This window comes from Bos grunniens, chromosome 4 (genome assembly GCF_055505025.1).
Source record: "Bos grunniens cultivar Pamir isolate PY7600 chromosome 4, Bosgru_T2T1.0, whole genome shotgun sequence".
Taxonomy (NCBI): domain Eukaryota; kingdom Metazoa; phylum Chordata; class Mammalia; order Artiodactyla; family Bovidae; genus Bos; species Bos grunniens.
Window position 1 is genome coordinate 20973602 of NC_141168.1, and position 12552 is coordinate 20986153.

Genomic DNA, 12552 nt, shown 5'->3' on the forward strand with positions numbered 1-12552 from the left:
AATGGTGGTGTGTGTGGAGGAGGAACCATCATAGAATGTGTGCTTTACCAGCTTTTTATGAAACCTGTAGACAGGTTGAGACTAATAAAATTTTGTATATTTTTCATTTGTGTTTAGGTTAAATTACCAGATTTCTATTATCTGAAACAATTTATTTAATTCTTCCTAACAACAGAGATGCAGATTCACAAATATGTTAAGATTAAGAAGTTTTTTTTTTTTTAATTTTTTTTTCTAGGGATTTTTTTCTAGGAACAGCCCCCTCTATGCCACTTGAACAGATACCAAAATCCGTGGATGGTCAGGTCCCTCATATAAAATAGCATAGTGTTTGTGTGTAACTTACACACATCCACCCATGTAATTTAAATCATCTCTAGATTATGTATAGTCTCCAATATCTAATGTAAATGATGTATAAATAGTTGTAAATACAATGTAAATGCTATGTAAATAGTTGCTAGGTGCATGACAAATTCAAATTTTGGTTTTTGGAACTTTTTTTCTAGAATTTTTTCCCCCCAAATAATTTCATTTGGTTGAATCTGAGGATGTGGAACCTGCAGATATAGAAGGCCAGCTGAAATAATAACTGGTTTATTGAATGCTTCTGTGCAGGACATAGTTTTAATCATTTTATAAGTGTGTTGCCTTTTTAAAATTCTCACAGAAACCCTCTGAATAAAGTACTATGATTCCCATTTTATGGAAGACCGAGGCAGACAAATTACATAACTTAGCCAAGGTCTCTCAGTAAAGAAAAATCCAAGATTCAAAGCCAGTTTGCAGCTCTCATTCAGGCTGTTGGTAGTCTTGGCATTAGCAGGAGGAATGAAAACAAAATTGTAATGATGAGAGAGAAGAACATTACAGTGGTGTAATTGCCGGTATTTATTGAGGGATTACTGTGGGCCAGTTACAATGATTGCTTTACGAGTGTTATTTTTACACCAGCCTTTAAGATGATTTTCATTTTACTTACATGGATATGGAGACATAGAGTTCTATTGACTTGTCTAAAGCCATGTGGATAATAAGTGCTGAAGCTAAGTTCAAACTCCTGAGCCATAGTATCTGTGTATTGTATATTTGCCCATCTCCTTTGACAGGAAATGTCTACCTATTAAAGAATAAGTACTTCATTAATCTTCAAACACATAGTATGTTTTCATTAAATATTTCTTGATTGTAATACAATAAATCCATATTTAGATGATATTTTGTACTCTTTGCCCCTTACTAGTACCTTAAAAGCTTAATTTTTCTGTAAACTGTGTACTGGCATTGTTGGTAATACCAGGTTGGTTTTTAAAATTTTAGAATCTTTGGTGATATTTTAAGTTTCAGCACTAAAAGTGGTTTAAAAAGTATTTAAAAACACTCTTATGTAACATTTAACTTTTATTAAATAAAAAGTTTAGAAGATTAGAAGATTCAGAAAAAGGGAGATGTAGCAAATAAGTGCATACACATCATCCAGCATTTGAAAATTATTTATTCATAGTTTTCTGTTCATTTAATGCTAACTCTGTGTTTGTTTTATGCCTAAAGCCATATCCAGAAGACCCAGCAGTTTATAAACCACTCTCCCAGGAAGAACTGCAAAGGATAAAGAATGAGAAAAAACAGAAACAAAATGAGAGAAAACAGAAAATATCAGAAAATCGCAAACATTTGGCTAGTGTACGTGTTGTACAAAAAAACCTCGTCTTTGTTGTAGGTCTGTCTCAGCGCCTAGCAGACCCAGAGGTAAGTTGTCTTCTCTTTTCTTCCTCAACTTGGCATTTTTTCTTTTTGTTTATTTGGAAATAATAGCTGGCCCTGCCCGATGGCAGGATTTACCTGAAAATTCTAAAACTTAGAAGATAATGGGAAATGATTTTTTAATAATCACTAAGAAACCAGTGACCAGTTGTGATCTTAGGCCAGTGTCTTAATCTTTCTTGGCTCATTTTCTTCAGTTGTGAAACTGGGCAGTTGAATTAGATCTCTGACGTCCCCTTCAGTGCTCATAGTCTGTGGAAGTTGGATAGTGCCTCTGTTGTACTCTTAAGGCTCATGTGACAGGACTGCTCTGTTTCTTTCCTCTTTTCTGTAGCTGTATTAAGGATCAACAGTGGAGATGTACTTTCATGAACCCACCAGAGATCTGTATTTTTTTTAAAATCACACTGAAGTGGTGAACCTTGATTATAAAACAGTGATAGAATTGTTACTCTACTGTGTCATCGTTCTTTATTCATTCATTTTAAGCCAACTTTGGGGAAGGAGAGAGAATTCAGAGGGAAACAGTGGTTGAGGTTCTTTGTGATTCATTGAAAGCAGGGGAGGTCTTAACCCTTTTGTTTATTTATTACATAACTCTTCTCTCCTTCCTCCACCAGGCTTATTAGAGTAATGTTGAACTCATTACTTTCCTTAATGCCCTTGCATACGTGTCTGCTAATGTTTAGTTCCTGATACATGAGGAGATGCTGACTAGATTGTTGGGAAGGCAAATAAAAACTGAATGGGAGCCAGAATGTTCACTTAAGTTGGAGAGAGCTGGATTTGAGGGATCTGTCGGAAGTCCTCCTTGAGAAGGGTTTATAGTAATGCTCAGGATGGCAGCAATCAGAGGAAGGATTATAGTGAATATGCTTAGGGAGGCGGCAATCTTTGAACTGGTCTAAGAGGGCTAAAGGCCCCAGAAGGAGGAAATAATAAGGCGTCTAAAAATTGATTTTGTAAAAATCAGTTTAGAAAGAATAAGAAATATTTATTGCTGATTAGTTAACTATGTATTGAGGCTGTGAAGGGCTTCAAGATCTGTAGAGGAGAACATCAGGGCGACCTTACTAAGAAGTCTCTGTCATGGGTAGTCATTGTGGAGGCAGCTCACGAATCACTAGGGTCTAGGTCCACGATGCTGGCACTAGTGGACTACAATGATCTTCAAGAGACGAGGTTTTCCAAAGCCAAAGGGGTGGACCTGGAGTTCATATCTGTAATAAATGATAAGGAAGGAGCTCATTTTAGGCCTGTGATTTAACCTCAGCAGCCAGTTCTCCCTTTTTCCTAAATCATATAGCATTTAACTCCCCAGACAGGCAGAATCCCGTTTCACTCTTGAACGCTGCCACAACTTTGTATCAGTGCTTCTGTCTTCCTCTTTAAACAATACTTTTTTCCAACAAGAGAACATTTCTTGCCTAAGCAAGTTTTTAATTTACCTACCTCTATTTATTCCTTGGCACCCCACTCCAGTACTCTTGCCTGGAAAATCCCATGGACGGAGGAGCCTAGAGGGCTGCAGTCCATGGGGTCACTAGGAGTCAGACACGACTGAGCGACTTCCCTTTCACTTTTCACTTTCATGCGTTGGAGAAGGAAACGGCAACCCACTCCAGTGTTCTTGCCTGGAGAATCCCAGGGACGGGGGAGCCTGGTGGGCTGCCGTCTATGGGGTCGCACAGAGTCGGACACGACTGAAATGACTTAGCAGCATTTATTCCTGCTAATCTTATTGATTAGAATCTGTGTTTGCTTTTCTGAAGCTGCTACTCCAGTAAAAAAGAATTTTTGAGGGGTGGCGTTCATGTACCTTGTGGGATCTCAGTTCCCTTGACCGGGGATTGAACCTAGGCCATGGCAGTGAAAGTGTGCAATCCTAACCACTAGGCCACCAAGGAACTCCCTGCTATGCCAGTAAATTAATGGAACTTTAATTTTGATTTAACAACTCTTGGATATGGATGTGCTTGGTTTTATTAATACAAAATCCAGTTGCTTGTGGTACTGGAGGCTTACCGAGCAGCACCCAGATGCTGGATAAAAATGAAGCCATAGCCTCAGTCTGATGTTTGGTTTACAGGTTTCTGCTTCTTCTTAGAGATGTGACTTAGATCTGTAGTTTGTTTTTACTTATGTACAGAGATTTATATTCATTTCAAATGACACAATGTCAGCAAGATTAATCTGAAGAACTATTACACAGAAAGAAATGAATCTAGGGAATGACTCGTGAAAGAGAATACTTTATCATGAATGTAAATATACCTAAAAAATCACTGTCTTGGTTTTATACTTTTGAAAGCACTGTTGCTTGGTAAGAGGACAGTGAATTTTCTTAAACATTAGTTTCTCTCATTTGTTTCTCTTGAAACCCTAAGAAAACCCTAAGAAAAGGTTAGTGTTTTAGTTATTAAAGCCTACTACTTCTAAATAATACCTTAAAATTTTTTTAAAATGTAACTGCCTGACTCTTTCAGATTGGAACACTTCATTAGAAATCACCAAGTTTCAAATTGTTAGGGTAACTTTTAGTCAAAGAAGATCCCTTTCATTTACTTATTTTTGGATGCTGAACAATTTGATATTTGGCTGAATTCTGATTAGCAGAATAGGAATATTTAGGAAAATTTAAAGCTTATTTTGAAAATAATTTTTGTATATCTGACAACTTCATACCAAGATTGATGGTCAAATGTATCCATTTATCACTTAATAGGAAAAAAACCTATCTTAGAAGATGTGGTAGTTAGAGATAATGCTTAGAGTAAACATCTCCTAAATCCTAAAAATTTCAATTTGTCAGAACCTTATTCATTTGTTCTGTAAATTAGCTCTTGAATACTTACAGTCTGTTAGGTACTTTGATGTTGGAGATGAAATGGTTTAGCAGGCCAGACACAGTCTCTACCCTTAAAAGCTTATAGACAGTGGAGAAGACAGAATTAAGTACTTGTAAGTGTGCTGAGTATTTATAAATAGGGAGATACAGGGCTTTTTGAGAACATATAAACATAGGTAATTTAGCTAGTGCGGAGATCCACGAAAAGCCTCCCTGAGGAAAGGATGATTAAAAATGACTAGGGATTAGCTGGGTAGCAAATAAGGGCAGAAGTGTCCCAGGTGTATGGTGGCATGAAAGAGCTGCTTGTTTGAGGAACTGAAAGACTTTAAAAACATAACCATTTTCTTTTACAAATGGGAAACTGAGGCATAGAGAAGTTGAGTGACTTGCCTAGGATCACTTAGCTGTTTCATAGCAGACCCAGGACTAGAAACCACCCTCATTCCCTCACCCCGCACCCCACCTCCCTGGTCTTAGAACTCCTATTCCAATGTATTTTACAGCAGTGGTGTATATGGTTCCTTCATCCACACATTTGTCTATTCATCTTTCCATCTGTCACTACATTTTTTATTTTCTATGACATGTCCATGAACATTTGTGTTCCCAAAGTATAGGAAGACATTTTACACATTAGGTATGTCATTGGGCATTTATAATTCTATCATATAACCTTTTATATAGTAGTTAGTACTCAAGTTGACTCACTGTGAAGTAAATATAGGACTTTGAATATATAGGTAATGTGGTTATATGCAGGGTGTTCTGCCTACTACCCATACTCTTTACTTTTTTTATTTACTGTTTTGCTAGTTGACTTATGTTTAGATAGAACCTCGATTGTGCAACTTAATATAGAACATTGAAATTACTTGAGTTTCCCTTGCCTGGGCGGGCTGTTTTTACCACCCATAGATCATTTCCTAATACAGTAAGGCCCACCAGTGTTTTACACATGTATTATTCTTTTTGTTCAATGCTGCTGCTGCTAAGTTGCTTCAGTCGTGTCGTACTCTGCTCGACCCCATAGATGGCAGCCCACCAGGCTTCCCCATCCCTGGGATTCTCTGGGCAAGAACGCTGGAGTGGGCTGCCATTTCCTTCTCCAATGCAGAAAGTGAAAAGTGAAAGTGAGGTCGCTCAGTCGTGGCTGACTCTTAGCAACCCCATGGACTGAAGCCTGCCAAACTCCTCCGTCCATGGGATTTTCCAGGCAAAAGAGTACTGGAGTGGGGTGCTATTGCCTTCTCCGTGTTCAATGCTGCTGCTGCTAAGTCACTTCAGTCGTGTCCGACTCTGTGAGACCCCATAAATGGCAGTCCACCAGGCTCCGCCGTCCCTAGGATTCTCCAGGCAAGAATACTGGAGTGGGTTGCCATTTCCTTCTCCGATGCTAACAGAGTTTAATTATTCCATAAGCATCTATTGAGTACCTGCACTGTGCCAGGCACTGTCTGAGACACTGAACATAAACCAATAAAAGGTTGCCCCTGTTTATTTATAAAAGCAGCTATATACTGTGAGAAGTGCTGTGTGTTGTGGAGGCACAAGAGATGGCACCTGACTGTGGGGGCGGCGAGGAAGGTATGTACTTCCTAGCTATCTTTGGTATAAAATGCTTCAGTCAGTTCAGTTGATCAGTCGTGTCTGACTCTGCGACCCCATGAATCACAGCACACCAGGCCTCCCTGTCCATCACCATCTCCCAGAGTTCACTCAAACTCACGTCCATCGAGTCAGTAATGCCATCCAGCCATCTCATCCTCTGTCGTCCCCTTCTCCTCCTGCCCCCAATCTCTCCCAGCATCAGAGTCTTTTCCAATGAGTCAACTCTTTGCATGAGGTGGCCAAAGAACTGGAGTTTCAGCTTTAGCATCATTCCTTCCAAAGAACACCCAGGGCTGATCTCCTTTAGAATGGACTTGTTGGATCTCCTTGCAGTCCAGGGGACTCTCAAGAGTCTTTTCCAATTCAGGCATAGGAATTATACAAGTGCTTCTGGATTAAAAAAAAAAAGCTTGGTCTTCAAATGATTTGTTTGGCTGGAAAGTTGAGTGACATGGTGAGAGATGAGGCTGAGGAGGTAAGTGGTAAGGGATAACGAAGGGCTTTTAAAACATGCTAACGAGTTTGCACTGTATCTTAAAGACAATGGGAAGCTATGGACTAATCTTAAGAACAGAATGACATGGAGAGATTTGTGCTTTGGAAATACTATTCTGGCCGCTCACTGTAATTATATACAAGTCTTAATGTTTTTTATGAAAGTATTGCTCAATTATTGGCCAGAATTTATTTCCATAAGTCAGTCTTTAACCTTTTCAGACCCAGTATCCACGTTTTTTTAAAAAAATAGTATTTTGTAACACCCTTTGAGTTTCATGAAATGACTTCTTGATAATATAATTTGTCTAGGTAGATACATAATTTGAAAAAATGAGGGAGAAATTAAAGTATAAGAAGGCTGTTTCTATGTGTAAATACTTGGTACCGCTACTCAGGGTGTGGCCTCTGGGCTGCTAGCATTAGTATCACCTGGGAGCTTATGGTGTAAACTCTCAGGGGCTGAAATAAGTATTTCAGCTGGATCCTCAAATGGTTTGTGTGTGTATGTAAGTTTGTAAAGTACTTTTTTTCCCAGTACGTTATGAAATAGGAGCTTGCATCTGCTTGTAGAATCACTGTGAATATGACAACTAAAAGTGCAGATTGTTACAGATGTATGTGCTGACAGCATGGGTGCCATGAAGAGTTAATGATGTGTGTGACTTTTCTGAAGAACTCTTAGTAAAATTTCAAACAAAGCATTTGCAGTTGTCCCTTAATTACATAGTGTTTGCTTTTAAATCCAACATGTGTTGAAACTGTGGGAAAGTGCTTTATGTTTATGATTTGTTTCTAGATTCACTTAATTATAAACAAGCATCTTGGCTAGATGAATGTCTTGTAGAACATTCAAAAGTTGTGTAGGATGGTTCTTTGTGGTGCAGGGCTAGCCTGAGTGCTATAAGCTGTCCCTGGCTCTCATCCACTGAGCGCCAGTAGTGTCTCCCAGTTGCTTTGACATAACGTTCCAGCATCCCCTGATGCTGCCTTCATTGAGAAGTACTTCCATAAACTTGGATGTGATATGAGATGCTGATGCAGCACAACCTTTGACCAGGCTGAGTCCCTTGAAGCAAGTCTTTTGGCTGAGGCCTTTTGCTGAATTGGTACACATCCAGCTGGAATATTGAATGCAGTTCTGTTCTCCACTGGCCAGAAAGTTTTTCAAGATACATACTCTTCCCATAACCTCTATCCTAAGACTCTTTGAACAACCCAAGAGCACTCTAAATGTCATATCCTTCAGAAGATTTGGGTGGAAAAAAGATTGAAAGTCAGTGTAGTCACTGCACCTTCTAATCCATTAAAATTGGCTGCAGAAAACATAATAACCCTATACTTATAAAAACCTAAAATAAAGTAAGTTAAAAAAAATTATATTAATCAAGTTGAAAACTGTTAAGAATTCATGACACCCCAGCCGCAGACTGTTTCACAAAACTTTGGTTCTGTCAGATGTAGAGTATATTAGCTAAGATGTTAAGTATGCGAGAATTATCAAATAAGAGTATTTGGAGAAGATACTTTGCACACACTTGAACAGATAAGTGCAGAAAGCTTCAGTTGAGATGTAGCTTGCTATTTGGAAAGATTGTAGGAATAGTGGGTCTATAGGTTGTTGTTTAGTCGTTAAGTTGTGTCCAACTCTTTGCAACCCCATAGACTGCAGCATGCCAGGCTTTCCTGTCCTTCACTATCTCTTGGGGTTTGCTCAAACTCATGTCTATTGTGTCAGCGATGTCATCCAACCATCTCATCTTCTGTTGCCCCCTTCTCCACCTCCCTTCAGTATCTCCCAACATCAGAATCTTTTCAAATGAGCTGGCTCTTCGCATCAAGTGACCAGAATATTGGAGCTTTGGCTTCAGCATCAGTCTGTCTAATGAATATTCATAGTTGGTTTCCTTTAGATTGACTGTTTGATCTTCTTGCAGTCCAAGACACTCAAGAGTCTTCTCTAGCACCACAACTTCGAAAGCATTAAGTCTTTGGCACTCAGCCTTCTTTATGGTCCAGCTCTCATATCCGTACATGACTACTGGAAAAACCACAGTTTTGACTATACGGACCTTTGTTGGTAAAATGATGTCTCTGCTTTTTAATTAGCTGTCTAGATTTGTCATAGCTTTTCTTCCAAGGAGCAAGTATCTTTTAATTTCATGGCCACAGTCAGCATCTGCAGTGATTTTCTAGCCTGAGAAATTAAAATCTGACATTGTTTCCACTTTTCCTATTCGCCATGAAGTGATGGGACCGGATGTCATGATACTCATTTTTTGAATGTTGAATTTTAAACCTATAAATAAATACTATGTAGGTCTGTAGGTAAATTTTGGAAAAGAACAGTTTAATTTTGAGGTAGTTGCAAATCCTGGGAGAGAGGATTAAGTTAGTTTGCAGGACAAGCTAAATGAATGCATGTAGTGATCACAGAGTAAAGGAGATGACATAAGTATGAGGGAAAATGACAACCAAGAAGTAACCAGGTAATAGAGAAAAATTCATTCATTATTTATCAGGGAAAGAGAGAAAAACACAGAAGACAATTGAAAAATGGTAAAATTGACATAAGGAAAATTTGTTGACACACACCGAGTAATAAATCATAATGCATGAAAGTTTGAAAAACATTCTGTTACCATATTTGGAATTTGTAGCTTATAAACAGTGCTTTAATATAATACACAGTATTTTATGTACAATAGATTTATGAGTAAAACTGTCTCTACTTGTGTCTGTTTTTGAGTTTCTGTTTAACCATCATTTACGATACGAAAATATCTGAGTCCATCTAATTGCTGTTCTATTATTTTAAAACTGTTATTGTTTTTATTTTAAAAGATATATGTTACTTATGCAATTAAATTTTAATAGAAAATTTTAAAAAAATACATAATCTTGGTCATTGTTCTGAGACCTTATAAGGATCATCTATTAATGAAAGTGTGGTTAAGATAGTTGATCTGTTCTGTGTTTAAGAATACTGTCAAATTAAGATCCCATAGATTATTGGTGTACATGTTAGAATGTAGTAATGTGAGACTTAGTCTCAGTTTCTATTCAGTGGGTCAGTAAAGAATAGCTTTTAGATTTTTGTTGATGATTTCCTGCAGTTAAGTTAACCACACAAATTGTAATCAGTAAGTAGTCACATTTATTGGAAAACTTTAACAATTATTTTCTTTTCACTGAAGAGGCATGGTGCATGTCCCCATTATAAGGATAAAGTTGATGAAGTGGGGAAAGTTTATACCTTATTTCTTCTTCTTTTATAGGTTTTAAAACGACCAGAATATTTTGGGAAGTTTGGTAAAATACATAAAGTTGTCATCAATAATAGCACATCATATGCAGGCTCACAGGTAACTAACTATATGGATTTTTACCTTTCCTCCCTACGGTCAGGGCTTGACCTGGGCTGTTCAGAAGGAAAACTTGGTTTCTGTGATTAGAAAGCTTGATGGTCAAGCATTTACACCATATAGTGACCTCTATTGGTAGGGTGGGGGGATTTTTTGGTGTTTCTTTGATCCTTTCAAAACTTAACAGTGAATTGATAATATTAAGAGGGAAGTAGTAACAGAGATTTAGTGATGGTTTGAAGGGGAGGGGGAATTGAGTCTATAATCAACCAGTTAAATTATATAGTGATTTCTAATTAATATTTTCAGATATTGTGAACTTAATAGAGCATTTTTGTTATGCTGATATTAGCAGCTAGAGTACTCTTAAAGGTTCCATTTGTTCTGAGAACATAGTTTGACACTGTCTTCACATCTTATTTTTTCAAATCTAATTTTCAAAGTTTGTTTTTTTTTATAATGTTGATAAGCCTGTCAGATGACTTTTATAAGAAAATTACCAAGCCAAAGATATTTCATTCATACATATTTTAGTCTGCTTAAAATCAGATAAAATTCGTTAAGTATGATTATCTTAAGATGGGCTAGTATATAGCTTAATATAAGCTACTACTACTTCTAATCATTGTCATTATTATTAAAGATAGTGGTAGTAAAGGCCTTTAGAATTCCTTTGGCAGGTTGCAAGTTAATTTTTTTTTTTTGAGTTTTTGTTGAATTTGATTCTAACAACAGTGGCTTTTCACTTTAGGGTCCAAGTGCCAGTGCTTATGTAACCTATATACGGTCGGAAGATGCTCTCAGAGCCATACAGTGTGTTAACAATGTGGTGGTGGATGGCAGAACACTTAAGGTAATATGGTCCTCTGGGGTTTTTTTTTTTTAAGGGGGAAGAGATAACATGTATTAAGTACAGATGAACATAGCTGTTACATATTAATGAAGGAGTCTTATTTAAAGAGTGCTTCATAGGTATCCATTCTAACCTATGACAGCTAATTTGCTTATCACTTACCTGTTAGGGTCCTGTTCTACCAGGTAGAAGTAAACACATACCTTATTAGGGGATTAATCCTAAAGAAAAAAATCTCCTGTATTTACACATATTTTCCTTTGTGAAAATGGATTTATTCTTCTTTACGAAATAGATGATGGTTCCAATTTGTTGTCCTTAAATATTTGGACATTGATAAGTTCAGGCTTGAGTGAAGGGTCCCACCAAGCAATGCTTCAAGTAAGTTGAAAGAAGGATGGCATAATTAGAAAAAGGAATTTGTCTTATGTGCCTAACCGCTTAAAACATTGAACAGATTTTGCCTTCCTACTCTCCTGATTTCTAGGGAAAGGATTTGGGTGCTCAAGCTCTGGAAACCATAGACGGAGGGTTTTGTTTTTTTTTTTTTTGAATCTTTCAAATGATCATCATATTTAATAAAAATCTGCTAATAATAGTTGAATTCTCTAGTATTCACAGCCATACTTTGTTTTATTGTGTCTTTGCCTCATTTGAAAACACTAGATACGGAAATTCTCATTCTGGTGTCAGTTTACGTTTTGGGTCTTTTTCCTTCTTCCCTCCTCTTCCTGCAGGCATCTCTAGGTACAACAAAATACTGCAGTTACTTCTTAAAGAATATGCAGTGTCCAAAGCCTGACTGCATGTACCTACATGAACTGGGGGATGAGGCGGCCAGCTTCACAAAAGAGGAAATGCAGGTAGTAAAGTAATGTGAATTATCAACTTTGCAGCAAAGGAAGTATTTTTCTATATAACTTAAAATTGCAAAAGCAAAAACTAAGAATTTTATTTTTATTAAACTGTTATTACTTTAAATTAGCTTTTTCCAAATATGTGGTTGTTCTATGGAATATCAGTTCTGCAGGACATTGTTATAATAAAAAATGCATCTGTGGTCCCCTAAGTTTTGAAAATGTAGGCAAAACTAAAGCTAAGTGGAGTATTGTAAATATGAGGTTCCCCTCTGCCATCTCTGCAAGTGTGCTAGAAAATAATACTCTGTTAAGTGCCACTGAAAAGCTTAATTGTTTTTATAAAATGATTCTACCCATGCAAGTGTCCACTGAGTCAGTGTCCTGTAAAGGGTGAATTGAAGGCTTATTATCCTGTATTCTTTTTTACATTTCCTGTTCTCCTGTCTTCTTTCAATTGGTAGTATAAACTTGCCTTTACAAGTAAAAATATTGACCATACGGCATATTAAATGAGCATATGCCAAAGCACAATGCTGCACTTCCCCATTATAGGTGAAGACTTCAGATTGTTGCTGTGGACTTTGCAGGAATACTTCTCCTTTAGAAGGTGGGGGAGCATTGACTATTGCCTTTCATTCTTCAGGTCAAACTAGAGACAGTCTAGGAGGGGCTCCTTTCAGAGCAGATTGTTAAATGGAATGAAATATTACCCTTTTGACTTGGAGTTATTACTGATTAAATCACATTATAATAAAC

The 12552-nt window shown here is 37.3% G+C and overlaps 1 protein-coding gene across 22 annotated transcripts in view; it reads left to right on the forward strand.

Moving 5' to 3' along the window:
- The window catches only part of CNOT4 (CCR4-NOT transcription complex subunit 4), a 152811-nt gene that overhangs the window by 84431 nt on the left and 55828 nt on the right, over positions 1 to 12552 (forward strand). For all 22 annotated transcript variants that reach the window (XM_086395433.1, XM_086395437.1, XM_086395442.1 and 19 more), the window contains 4 exons: positions 1552 to 1749; positions 9997 to 10083; positions 10835 to 10936; positions 11674 to 11799. In XM_086395433.1, coding sequence (XP_086251559.1) covers positions 1552 to 1749; positions 9997 to 10083; positions 10835 to 10936; positions 11674 to 11799 — 513 coding nt within the window. The remainder of the gene's footprint in view (positions 1 to 1551; positions 1750 to 9996; positions 10084 to 10834; positions 10937 to 11673; positions 11800 to 12552) is intronic.